At 40.1% G+C, this 13,776-nt stretch overlaps 1 protein-coding gene across 2 annotated transcripts in view; it reads left to right on the top strand.

The window, feature by feature from the left end:
- Dhx29 (DExH-box helicase 29) overlaps window positions 1–13,776 on the top strand; it is a 50,368-nt gene that overhangs the window by 509 nt on the left and 36,083 nt on the right. For both annotated transcript variants that reach the window (XM_075976051.1, XM_075976052.1), the window contains exons 2-6: window positions 8,329–8,402; window positions 9,531–9,644; window positions 11,005–11,134; window positions 11,602–11,744; window positions 12,699–12,827. In XM_075976051.1, coding sequence (XP_075832166.1) covers window positions 8,329–8,402; window positions 9,531–9,644; window positions 11,005–11,134; window positions 11,602–11,744; window positions 12,699–12,827 — 590 coding nt within the window. The remainder of the gene's footprint in view (window positions 1–8,328; window positions 8,403–9,530; window positions 9,645–11,004; window positions 11,135–11,601; window positions 11,745–12,698; window positions 12,828–13,776) is intronic.

Here is a 13,776-nt window from a genome sequence, read left to right as displayed (position 1 = left end):
AGTCGAGTCCTTCTGTCCTGATGCCAGCGCTATTTGCTTTCTGATCTTCTTTCACGCCTTCTTCGGCATCTATGCAGTGACCTTGTATGTTTCTTTTCTAAGTCAGTATTTCCTAAGAATAACAGCACTTACACATTGAACACTGGATTAACTTACTGTAAAATCCCTGTGCTGCTCCTGCAGACTTGCATTTTTGCTTACTCTGCAGATTGATTTGATAACCTGAACGTGACTAGTACCTGCCACTATTACGGCGTTTCAAAAGTAGCAAAATTATGTGCTGTTTTGTTCTGTTTGCTTTGCGTGTACTTCTTATTGTGTCACATCAAAAACTTGCAAGCATATGTGTTTCTATATACACAGATACTTATATATAAACTGGTGGTAATAAGACTGACAAAATAGAAGCGAAAACCTCTAGGGCAGCTTAGGAAACTAACTTATTAACCACACAGACATATTGCTTTATAGTTGTTAAGCTCCCACAAAGAAAAGTCTGGGAAGAGAGTTAACAGTTTATTTTTGCTTTTACAATGAGGACTAATGAAAAAGTTGACAGTCGAGTGACATTAGAGACTGTCCAGAAGTTAACTTTGTAAAGCCTGGGTGACGAACATGCCAAAGGTCTTGAGTTAAGAAAGAGCTTGGGCCTTTAATTCCGGCGCTCGGGAGACAGAGGCAGGTGGATGTCGGTGAGTTCGAGGCCAGCCTGGTCTACAGAGCGAGTTCCAGGACAGCCAAGGCTACATAGGAAAACCCTGTCTCGGAAAAAACAAACAAACAAAAACAGAAAGAAAGGAAGGAAGGAAAAAGGGAAAGAAAGAAAGAAAGAAAGAAAGAAAGAAAGAAAGAAAGAAAGAAAGAGCTTGGTGCTCTCGAGGAATTCGTAGAGTAAGCATTGCAGACAGAGGGAAAAGATGACTGGCGAAATAAGCTAGTAGTACACTTATATACTTGAAAGTAGTCCTTTGTAACTGCAAATTATTATTAGCTCTCTGGTTTCAGATATAACGCATTTCCTCCTGAGTATTCATGAGCAGTTGCAAACTGCAGACCAGGGTCTTTTTCTCTCCCTACCTCAAAAGACTGTCTCACTGGATTCTCTCAAGCTTCTGATAGTCATTTGTTGTATTTTCTTCCTTTCCCTCCAGCCCTAAAACGTTAACTTTCTCCAGGTGTCTGCCCTTGACAGTGTGGCTCCCTTTTACAGCCCTCCCAGGAGAGGTCCCTGCTTACTTGTGTCTTTGCCATGGTATTGTCAACACCTTCCAGTCCTGTAGATGACTTCGCATTGCCATTTCTTACACTGGCTTCGTTTCCAAGCTCAAGACACCATTCAGCATTTTCTTACACCGTTTTCCCATGTTTGCGTGTGTGTGGGGGGGGGGGGGGTTCTTGTTAAAACTATTTGTGAAAGGATAAACATCTATTATTTGGTGTGTTATAAATATACACATGTGCACGTAAGAGGACAACTTGTGGGAGTTAGTTCTCTCCACTGCGTGGGTTCTGAGGATCAAACTCAGATCATCAGACCTGGCGGCAAGCTTCCTTATAACCTAGGCCATTTTGCTGGTTTCCTTGGTTTGCATTTAATCTTAACATACCCTTTGATTTGTCATGTCTGGTCTGCATTCTCATTTAAGTATTCACGTGGAGTACCGACAGAGCCTCTGAATAGGTCCCTAGAGTTGTGCTCTTTTCTCCTCCAATTAGTCCAACATGACAAAGAATTGATCTTTCAGAAATGCTACTTTGGTTGATCATGTCCGTGCTCTTCCATAGCATCCTAGTGATTGCACTAAGATCCAAACCATTCAACTAGCATAGAATCTAGTGTCTTTGCTAATCTGTTTTTGGCTGTTGTCAATCTGGTGTTTTCCTGGTTCCAAATAGAACTTGGCTTTCTGCCTCATCGTCTATTTTTTTCCTTGAATGGGATGTCATCTGTCCCTAAAAGCATCTACAAAAACCCTATACCACCCATTTCAGATATCAGCTCTTTTTTAAAGATTCTTCCTGACCTCTGTAGTCATGATTGTTTATATCATTCTTTTTGATATTTAAGTCTTCCTTTACATAAGGAATTATAAATTTTATATAACTTACAAAATTATAGTATATAATGGGTATGTGTTAACATCTCTGAAATATCTAACCCAATGATTTTTGTAATTTAAAAAAAATCTTTGGATAAATGACAAGAAGACAGTCAGAGGTGTTATTAACACCAATAAATTGAAAGGGGGTTACTTCCAAATTTGCACAATTTACCAAGCAGACACTTCGTGAAAGACAGAAAATAGTAACTTGGTAAAAACTGGATGAGACTTCTGTTTTGGTTTGGAAAAGGGGTGGCTCCCCATATAAAGCAAACAGTTGTTAGAATTCCTGGAGACAGTAGTGAGGCAGAGGAAACAAGAAGCTCAAAGCCTTGAGGGAACAAATGTGGTAGGCATAAGAAGAATGTATGGTGGGAATGGAAAGGCAAGTATTAAAATGAGGCAGGCTAGAAACCAAATATGAGTGAGTACATCCCATGTTCCTCTTTTTGGGTCTCAGGACCGCGAGGGGTGCACCCACACACTGAGACAATGGGGATGTTCTATCGGGAACTCACCAAGGCCAGCTGGCCTGGGTCTGAAAAAGCATGGGATAAAACCGGACTTGCTGAACATAGCGGACAATGAGGACTACTGAGAATTCAAGAACAATGGCAATGAGTTTTTGATCCTACTGCACGTACTGGCTTTGGGGGAGCCTAGGCAGTTTGGACGCTCACCTTACTAGACCTGGATGGAGGTGGGTGGTCCTTGGACTTCCCACAGGTCAGGGAACCCTGATTGCTCTTTGAGCTGATGAGGGAGGGGGCTTGATCAGGGGAGGGGAGGGAAATGGGAGGCAGTGGCGGGGAGGAGGCAGAAATCCTTAATAAATAAATAAATTTAAAATAAAATAAAATAATATGAGGCAGGCACCTGGGAAGGGGCTAGACAAAGTCCAGCCTGGAGTGAGCACTGGTGGTAGTCCTGAATAGTGAGGAGACTAACTGCTTTGCATTCTTAGCTGACTGGGTCCAAAGTGCTGGCATCTGTGCACGCTCTCCTTGGTCCTAACAATTTCAGTTGTCTTTCTCATTGAACCCTCTTAGCACTTGCGATTTTCTGGTCACAGCTGATTCTGGTATTCATTTGCTTACATTACTCCCCTACAATATGAGCCCCATGAGGATAGGTGCTGGATTTTTTTTTTTAACCACCAGAGTCCGTGTTTGAATGTTTGGCTGATGAAAAGGAAATTAGAGCTAACTCAAATGTTTTGGTGATAAGGGAGACATTAGCATGGTTGTGGATATGAAAAATAACACAATTTAAGAGGAACAGGCTTCAAGAAAGTCTTAGACAGTATGGAAGTGACTCTGTTTATTTCTTCTTTAATCGGTTGAATCACTTTGAAGATGCTGTGTGATACACGGTTACATGACCTTTTGGTTATAAATTTGGAATTTATTATACTTTTGTTTTAGAGATAGATGCTGCATACTGACACCCTTCTAGTTAGATTTCTATTAATTTCTACCATCTGAAATAAGTGGTAAGGAAAATAGCTGTCATAAATCTTAAGCATTTTGCTTGACATAAGAATGGAAACTAACTTTATTCATTGGCTATTTACTTAGAATTATTTTTATTGTATTTTGTCGTTGTTTGTTTTCTGTTTCTGTTTTGTTTTGATTTTGGTACAGGGTTTCTCTGTGTAGCCCTGGCTTTCCTTGACCTCTGTAGATCAAGCAGGCCTCAAACTCAGATCTGTCTGCCTCCGCCACTGGAATTAAAGGTGTGTGCCACCACTGCCCATCTTGACTTAGAATTTTTTTTTTTGTTTTCTCAAGACAGGGTTTCTCTGTAGCTTTGGTGCCTGTCCTGGAACTAGCTCTTGTAGAAGTAGAGTTACTAATTTAGCAAGCATTTAAATAGCTACTTTCTCCTTCACGTTTTCCTGGAGAATGGGTTAGAAATGTACCGGAAGCTGGTAGCTTGACATTTTGGAAATCGGCAACAAATAGGGGAGGAGAGGAATGAGCCACCAATGGGAAAATTGGAGCAAGGGGGCGGGGGTGGGGAGCAGGATGGCTCAAATTTAAAGCCTGGTGGCCTGAGTCCCCTGAGACTGATCCCTGGAACTATGAGGTGAGAGAGAACTGGCCCTTGGAAGTTGTCTTCTGACTTCCCCTGGTGTTCTCTCTCTCTCTCTCTCTCTCTCTCTCTCTCTCTCTCTCTCTCTCTCACACACACACACACACACACACACTAATATGAATTTTTTTAAAATTTATACTAAGCAGTTTTATACAAGCAGCTGTTCACGATGTGCAGCTAATCATCCCACATATATTTACTGCTACTCAGTTATAACAGCTTTTAGATGTTGAAAATCATCCATAGTAGTAAAAACATCCCATAGTTCCTTGTAGAACAAAATGTGAAATGAAATAAGTCACTTGAAACAGGGAGAATTCAATACAGAGTAATACTTCAGTACAGTACAAGCTGAAGGTTTTAGAAAGCAAATGACTTGTTGTGAGCCATTTTACTTGACATATTTTGCATTTATCACTTCATATGTTCTATAAACATTTTAATTATTATACTTTAAAGCAGAGCATTTCCCTATCAGTACAAATGACTTTCAGCAAACTACCTCTAGGTTACAATATTATAGTATGTGATTAACGTTGAAATTTATAGCCGCTGGCTTTGAGGGTGCTTTGATGGGATGGCCATCTGAAGCTCACCACACATTCTTTGTGTAGAATACTTGGTTTGGGGTTTTTGAGGTTTATTTTCATTTTTTTGAGACAGAAGAGGTTTCTCTGTGTAACAGTCCTGGCTACTCTGGAACTTTCTTTGTAGACCAGGCTGGCCTTGAACTCACAGAGATCCACCTGCCTCTGTCTCCTGAGTGCTGGGATTAAAGATGTGCATCACCACTGCCCAGCTAAGATACTTGCTTTTTGTGTTAACACTAGTTTTGAATTTTAGGAATACCTAATATTTCAGAAAATGACTTTAAAGTCCTTGTAGCCTTTCCTTTTGGAAGCAGACCAGTATAATTCAAACGACTTTTTAAAACAAAAGCATTTTTCTAGTCTGTCAATTGAGTTTCCAAACAGAATAAGCATCCCAAAGTCCAAGAAACCACTGTTTATTAAACAATTTGTCAGGTGGGGCAGAAACATATTTTTATGTTCTCAGACCTTAACATATGGCTTACAATGTTATATATATACGAAAGTAATTTTTTTCTGCAGTGCGGAAAAAAAAAAGAAAATTATGATTTTCTAGTTAATTAATTAATCCTAAAATTAGAATTTTTTTGGGAAATTGGAGGAAAAGAAAACCTATGAGTTTTCAGCACCCCATTAATAGTGCATTAATAGATATAACAATGCATCATAAAAGACTTTGAGTTTTTATTATTGTACTTTCTAATGTGCCAGGAATTGGGTTTTCATTGGGATGAACTTGAAAATGAGAACTGCTAGTATCTCTCTGGTAAGACTTATTTCCTCTGCCCCGTATGAAAATGCTCTCCTCGGGTCCCAGTTTCCTCCCAGTGGATGCCTCTCTGTCCCCTCATGGTCTTCCGGGAAGTCAGCTCTTTCTTATTTATACAGGAACTTTGAAAGGAAAGCAAGGAAGTAAGACAAGTGAAAGTTTAGGTGAAAGGTTCTGGGGACAAATGGGAATTTGCTTCACTGTGTTCAGTTTGCCAAATTCAAACAACCCAACAGTGTCCGTACAGGGCTTTACAGTCTCAGCCCTGAGGAAACCATAACTTTTTTCACGGTATAGGCTTGGTTATTTATTTATTTGAAGACAAGGCCATACTTGATAATATTCTGGGGCTATAAAGCAGTGGCTCTCAGAAGTGTGCTCGGGAAGGCCCGAGGAACTCCTGACACTTCTGGGGACAGCTCTGGTGGTAAAACTGTTGTTGGAAGAATCCTAGACTCATGAGTTGTACAGTGTAGTTTTCTGGAGTCTGCATGGTACAGATTAGACCCATTAGACAGTGCAAAACCAGGTGGTACAGAACAAACGGGTGTGTTCCCAAATACTTGTGCTGAAACTCTAGTGCCCAGGTCAGCTGTGTTTGAGTAAGGCCAGTAAGGAAGTGATTACAGCCAATAATACTGGAGGGTGGGATCTGTTCAGTGACTTAGTGTCCTCTAAAGAAGGCCTCCGGAGAGCAGTCTTTCTCTAGGTATGCACACATGAAGAACCATGTGAGCATACAGCAAGGTGACGGCCTCCTGCATAACAGAACGAGAGACGCCAGAATAAACCCATCCTTCTGGCACCCGGATCTTACCATTCCCGGCTCCAGACGGAGAAATACATTTCTTGAGTAAGCCTCTCAGAAGTATTTATTAGTTTGTCATGGCTGTCCAAGCAGATTAAAACTCCAACTATGTGAGATTTTTACAGAAGGCCATGTGTGTGCACAGGAACAAAGAAAGAGCTTCTCAGAGCATGGAAATATATTTTGTTTGTTTTGGAAACTATGTTTTACTAAAGTTTTGTTTACATTAACATACAGTCTTATTTTAATGACTAATAAATAAAATTTACTTTTTAATTTATGTAATGATGAGTCGATCGTTATAATCCATGTATATAAAAATATACTTGAATCCTCAATAATTTTTAAGAAGAAAGAAGACTTTAACCAGACCTGTTGGTAGAGGCCTGTAATTCCTGCTCCTCAGGAGGCTGAGGCGGGAGGCTTACAAGTTCAAGGCCACCCTGAACTACAACACAAGTTAAATGTTAGGCTGAACCAGTTAGTGAAAACCTTTCTCAAAGCCTAAGAAGGGGTTGGCAGGATGGCTCAGTAGGTACAGCTGAGTTTGGTCATCAGCCCCCATGTGGTAGGTGGAAAGCCGCTCCTGCAGGTGTCCTCTCACCGCTGCACACAGGCTGTGTACATTCCCGGGCACACGCACCCTGGTGGGAAGGCACGGCAGCAGGCAGGAAAGCATGGAAGTAGGAGCAGGAATGGGAAGCAAAGAGCAAGAACAAGAGGGGTTAGACTGTACGACCTCAGCGTCCACCCGCAGCTACGTGCTTCTTCCAACAAGGGTCCATATCCCAGAACTTCCCCAACAGCACTGCCATCTGAGAAATAAGTGTTCAGACCACCACAGTGGGTTGTCAGAACAGCACAAACTGTGAAGTTTGGAGGGTAGATGTTAGTTACATCTAACATGATACAGGGGGAAATACAGGGAGGAGCTGGAGTAGGGAAATGGGGGTATGTACATCATTGTATACATGTATGAAATTCTCAGTTTAAATATATGGCTTAAATCCTTGAGAGGGAACTCTCAAGGTTTGATTTTGGACTTTGGAGCAGAAAGGACAGATTTCCCTTATGTGTAGGCATCAAGTGTGGTGACTTCTTATGACAGCCCTTAGAAGCTAGTGCAACAGCCCTGGGCTAAGGCCAAGATGGAAAGATGACTCCTTCTCCAGCCTGTCTCCTCACTCAGCATCCCACATTCAGGGAAGAGTTATTTTCTCAGCAGATTTGACCGTCTTCTAGAAACCCCCAAGTCATCCCAGCTAGATGTCAAGAGTAAGAACATCTGATCTGGGCAGCTATGGTGCACACCTTTAATTCCAGCTGGGGGGGGGGGGGCAGGCTGAGCTCTGTGAATTTGAGCCCAGTCTGGTCTACAGATTGAGTGAAAACAATCAGGGTGATATCAAAAAACAAACAAACAAAAAAGCAACAAAGGTTAAGAACACCTGATTAAGAAATTTGAAGATAGGCTGGGTGGTGGTACCGCGTCACCGTGTCTTTAATCCCAGCCCTCTGGAGGCAGACGTTGGAAGATCTCTGTGAGTTTGAGGCCAGCCTGGTCTACAGAGTGAGTTCCAGGGCAGCCAAGGCTGTTACACAGAGAAACCCTGTCTCAAAAAAGAAAGAAAGAAAGAAAGAAAGAAAGAAAGAAAGAAAGAAAGAAAGAAAGAAAGAAAGAAAGAAAGAAAGAAAGAAAGAAAGAAAGAAAGAAAAGTGAAGATGAATATATTTGACCCCAAATATATATAGACATTTGAATTTTAGGCAAAACTAGTTTCCTTTGAGGAATGCTAATTGGTAAAGTAGTTTTGAAATTTTTGAGGGGTTGAATTCTTGGTAAAGTGGGGGGAAAGAACTAAAATCTGAGGTTTACTCTTTAGCGCCCTTAAGAGGAAAGTTAATGGCATATTGAATATTAATCATTAAATTCCCTGACAATTTGTTGTCTATTATATACAGGTCCAAAAATTTATAGTTTCAATTCTGCAAATGATTCCGGAGGTTCTGCAAATCTGGACAAATCTATTTTGAAAGTGAGTAAGCAAGGTTTTCCTTCATTTCCTGAAGCATTAAAGATGTTAAAGACAAACTTGTCAGCAGTTAAGAGTGCTTGCTGCTCTTGCAGAGGACCCAGCATGTTTTCTCGCACTTATGCTGAACTGCTCACAGCTGCCTGCGCCTCCAATGGGGGGTGGGGGAGGTGGGGGAGGCAGCACCACCTTCTGGCCTCTGCAAGCACCTGTACACACACACACACACACACACACACACACACACACACACACAACTTAATAAATCTCTTTTAAAGTTGCATCCTCAAATAAGAAGAAAATTATGGGATGTTTAATTTTTTTTTTATGAATAATATCCTGTCTCCCAGGTAGATGTAAGTCAGACATGTGTTGAGAGCTCGTGAGAAGTCTGGATAAAGCTTTCTTTGGCCCCGCCTGATGTCCTTCATAATTTACAAGTCAACATCTTAGTGGTGATATTAGCATTTAATGTATCTTCTTAAAGCATTATCATGCTGGATTATAGCTTTCTATTCTCCCAAACTAGGCGAAATTTCTGAGGTGTGTTTGTGCTCACTAGAAAACATTTAGTTAAGTAATAAAGGGAAGCTATTTTTGTGGATCAAACACTTGCTTATTTTTTCAGTTAAAAATACCTAAACAACAGGTAAATGGCTAGTGCAAACATAGGAAACAAACAGGGAGCCAAAGACTTTATAACCTCTCGTTACCCGGTAGATGAGCTTACTTTGACTTGGCACATCCTCTGTAGTGTGGTCGTCTGTGATGCTGTTTGCTTGGGCTCCTTCATCTGGACAGGATTCTAGTTCAGTGTGGCATTGCTCTGTAATCCTCACCCTGGCTACCCAAGAGTGACGAGTGACCTAAGACATAAACCTGGGAGGCTCTATAAGAGGGTTTTCCCCCGTGCCATATGTGATAATATTTTCCAGACTCCAGTTGGAATATGACCATGTTGTAGCAATGCAGTCAAATCCTTGGCGATCCAAAAAATAAAGCTATTTGCTATATCTTCTTTTAGCTAAAATTTGGGGTCTGTTGGAAGGAATATAAGAAAACCATATGATTTGCCAATAATATTTTGATAATTTGGTTTCCAATTACTGTAAATATTCTTGACCTCAACAGGTGGTGATCAATAATAAACTAGAGCAAAGAATTATTGGCGTGATTAATGAGCATAAGAAACAAAATAATGACAAGGGAATGATTTCTGGAAGACTTTCTGCCAAAAAATTACAGGTATTCACCACCACCACTCCCTTCCTCCCTCCCTCCCTTCCTTTCTCTTTCTCTCCCTCCCTTTCTCTTTCTCTTTTTTTGTTTCTTTGTTTTTCAAGACTGGGTTTCTCTGTGTGTCACCCTGACTGTCCTAGAGCTCACTCTGTAGACTAGACAGCCTTAAACTCATAGAGATCCGCCTGCCTCTTCCTCCCAAGTGTTGGGATTAAAGGTGTGCGTCACCACTGCCCAGCTGATTTTTCTTTTCTTTGAAGCAGGATGCCTCTGTAGCCTAGGCTGTCAATACCTGACTTACTGAGGCTATTTTCCTCCTTCCAGAGGTAGGCATTTGTTGGGGATACTTTAGAGACAGCCCTAGATGTAAAAGTGAATCTTTTAAACTTCCATTGGGGTCACTTCTAACTGCAAGCAGGGAGAGAATTGTCTCTGATACAAGTGCAGACACTGAAATGGTGACATACACAGTAAGTTATATATCCGAGCTACGTCATTGAGTGCCTGCATGTTACACTCTGCCCTGCATTTTGCTTACATGCCATGACATATTAGTCCTACAAAGCTGATGCATTTGATCTTTTCAAAGGAAAGACTTGAGACTTGGAAAGATGCCACATTATGGCATAAAGTTATTGATTAGTAAGTATCTGAATAAGCTTGAAACCAGTTCTGCTTAACTTTTTAAATATAATGGTAGAGAGGTATAATTAAATACTTTATACAGATATATGTTTGTTAAAACACTAAAGAAAATCTTAGGAATTCACGTAGAAAAATGTGTACTTAAATTAAGATATATCTAACTATTAAAATTATTAAGGAAGGGTTCATTTCTACTAAGTAGACGTAAGTCAGACACATGTTGAGAGCTTATGAGAAATTAAGAAAGGGCTGAATAAGGAAGTTCCTAATAATCTGCCGGGCTTGGTGGCCCATGCCTTTGATCCCAGTACTTGGGAGGCAGAGGCAGGCAGGTCTCTGTGAGTTCAAGGCCAGCCTTGTCTACAGAACAATGTTCTAGGATATCCAGGCCTACATAGAGAAACCCTGTCTTAGAAAAACAAACAAAAAACCCTGTAGTTCCCAAATTTTTATTATAGTGAGCGCATTTAACTTTAACTACCAGGTTAAACTACCTTCCCAACCTCCCTCCCTTTTTTTTCCCCTCTTTTTGGGAGTGCTAGGGGTTGAGCCCAGAGTTTTTAACGTGTTAAGAAAACACTCTCCCACTGAGCATTCCACAATAAAATATTCTTGAAATTACAGTGTATCCATTTTTGATTTAAAATTAATGAGAAAATGAAATTAGGAATTAAAAACAAAGATCAAATTAGCAAATGTAACTTATATTTCTCTTTGATAGGATTTATACATGGCTTTACAAGCATTTTCCTTTAAGACTAAGGATATTGAAGATGCTATGACCAATACACTCTTGCATGGAGGTGACCTTCATTCTGCCTTGGATTGGCTCTGCTTAAATCTTTCAGATGGTAAACAGTATTGTCATTAATTATTTCCTTGTCTAAAACAGACTTTGTCTTTGGTTTGGGTTTTTTGATTTGGTTAAAAAGTGGGTGTGTCCTTGCGTAAATAATAGCAAAAGGATATACTTGTAACCTTTGGTAGGGACCTAAGGTACAGATAGCCTTTGTAATTGATGGCGGATACAGACACAAAGCCAACAAGTGAGGTAGGTTAAAATCTTTTTAAAGAAAATTTCAGAGTTTAACTAGTGTGGTGAAATAAATAGCAGCGAAAGGTGGGCCAGATGTCACCTGATGAGGGCACATGCTTCTAATTTGACACGGAAAAGCTGATTTTTCCTACGATCTCTCTTAGGAGGTGAGGGAAGAATGGAATTCGATGCTCTAAATCTTGATGGGGTTAATGTGTATACTAAGTATTTGTGGTTTGGTGTATGATATGTATATCTATCTTCAACATATTTTGATTTAAGATTCACTTCCTGAGGGATTCAGTCAAGAATTTGAAGAGCAACAGCCAAAAAGTAGGCCAAAATTCCAGTCTCCACAGATACAGGCTACTCTTTCACCCCCACTGCAGATGGAAACCAGAAAACAGGAAGAGCCTAAGGTTAAGGTAATTGAAGAATTAAATATTTAGGGGGTTGGAGAGGTGGCTCAGTGGTTAAGAGTACTTGCTGCTCTTTTAGGTGACCTGAGTTTGCTTCCCAGCAACCATATCAGGCAGTTCATAGCTGCCTATAACTCCAGCTCTAGAGAATCTGATGCTCTTCTGGCATCCACAGGCACCAACACACATGTACACTCACACACACGTACACATTTAAAAAATTCTTTTTATTTAAAATAAAACTTTAGGCTATAATTCTATCATTCGTAAGGCAGAGGCAAGAGGACCACTAGGATAAGGATAACTTGGCTATGATGTAAGACTCTGTCAACAAAGAGAGAGTGTCTTTGTTAGGGTTTAACTCTTTATACACATTCTTATTAAGCCTCTGCTTTAATCATGCTTGATAATGTATTGGTTGAAGCAAGTCATGTGACGAAACCCAAAGTCTCTACATGACAGCATGAATACTGGGACTCTGGGAGGTGTAGTTCATTATGGCATTTCTCTTACGTACTCTATGTATCATCAAATGCCTTGGAAAACCATGCTTTCAGCAACAACACTAGCTTCAAGGGGGCTGTCTAATTCTTTTCTCACTCTGTAAAGTAGCGCACTTAGATAGAAACAAGAAGGCTAGCATGCTCTTCTCGTTGATTTGTTTAGTATTCGGTGGGAACTGGCTACGTATCTGAGGCTGAGCTAAAAACTCACAGTCCTCCTGCCTCAGCCTCCCTGGCACTGGGATTATGAGCAAATGAGTAATCATATTCCTTGTCTTTTGTAAGGTTATACTTCTTTAAAAATGTTTAGCTTGTTTGTCTTTTGCATATTAAATAACATGACTTTTGCAATTTTTCTGTCTGCTGTTTTTGTAGTATGAAGAACTTATAAAATCAGCTTAATAGTTGGGCAACTTTCTCTAACTCAGTCTTTCAGACATATGTTTTCTCTTTTCAGCCAAAAAAGGAAGAAAAAAATATGGAGATAAATATGAAAGAGTGGATTTTGAGATATGCTGAGCAACAAAATGAAGAGGAAAAGAACGAGAGTTCTCCAATCTTAGATGATGAAGAGAAGTTTGACCCTGTGAGTAGAAGCCTGGATCCGGCCTCTAGTGTCCTGTGCACTGCCAGGCACAGTGCCGACCCTTATTTACTCTTTGTTTCTCTCACTTTTGAATTGGACAGACAGCTCTCAGGAGCAATGTAAAAACTAAATAGAATAACATACAGGTAAATGTTGGCACATGGTAACTAGTAAGTGTTAATTACATTTCTCCTATGTTTAAAGAGGTAAGCATAATATTTTAATACGACTATTATGTGTAAATAGTATGTTAAATTCTTTGAGTAATAGAAGAAAGGCAAAGTATATTCCCGTATAGAGGAAGACAGCAGTTGGGAAAGAAAAATAGGTATCTTAAGAAAAAAATAAAAGGATGAGGCTGAATGTGTTAATTGGCTTTGAGAATTAATTGACCATAACAACAACAGTGAAGGGGATCAATTTAAAATATTAAAAATATTTATTATGGCTCCCAGCTTCAGAGGTTTTAGTCCACGATCATTGGGCTGCATGCATCAATTTGGGGCCTGTAATAAGGCAGGTAATGTCATGTTGGCAGTGCCGGTAGAAGAGCTGTTCACCTCACGGTGCATAGGAAGCAAAAGAGCCTGGAGTCTCAGTTTCCCCTTGGAGGGCACACTCCTGTTCATGTAATGTCCAACAGGCCCCATTTCCTACAGTGCTACCAGAGGCTAGCAACTAAGACTTTAGCATATGGGCCTTGAGGACACACTTAAGATCCAAAACATTAACAGTGAAAAGGCAAAGCTATATCTGTAATTATATGAAGAACTTAAAAGCAAATACCTCACAAATAGTATGAGTGGACAATAAACATGTTAAAATAATTCAGTGTTACTAGTCACAAAAATAAAAATACCATTTGATTGATTAAAAGATACCATTATGGTTGATTAAAATTTAAAGATCAGTAATACCAAGTCTAAGGGAGGATGTGGAGAGTAGTGGG

The sequence above is a fragment of the Microtus pennsylvanicus genome, chromosome 6, assembly GCF_037038515.1.
Source record: "Microtus pennsylvanicus isolate mMicPen1 chromosome 6, mMicPen1.hap1, whole genome shotgun sequence".
NCBI lineage: Eukaryota > Metazoa > Chordata > Mammalia > Rodentia > Cricetidae > Microtus > Microtus pennsylvanicus.
Note: the sequence above shows the minus strand (reverse complement) of the source record. Positions and strands in the feature narration are given on the sequence as shown.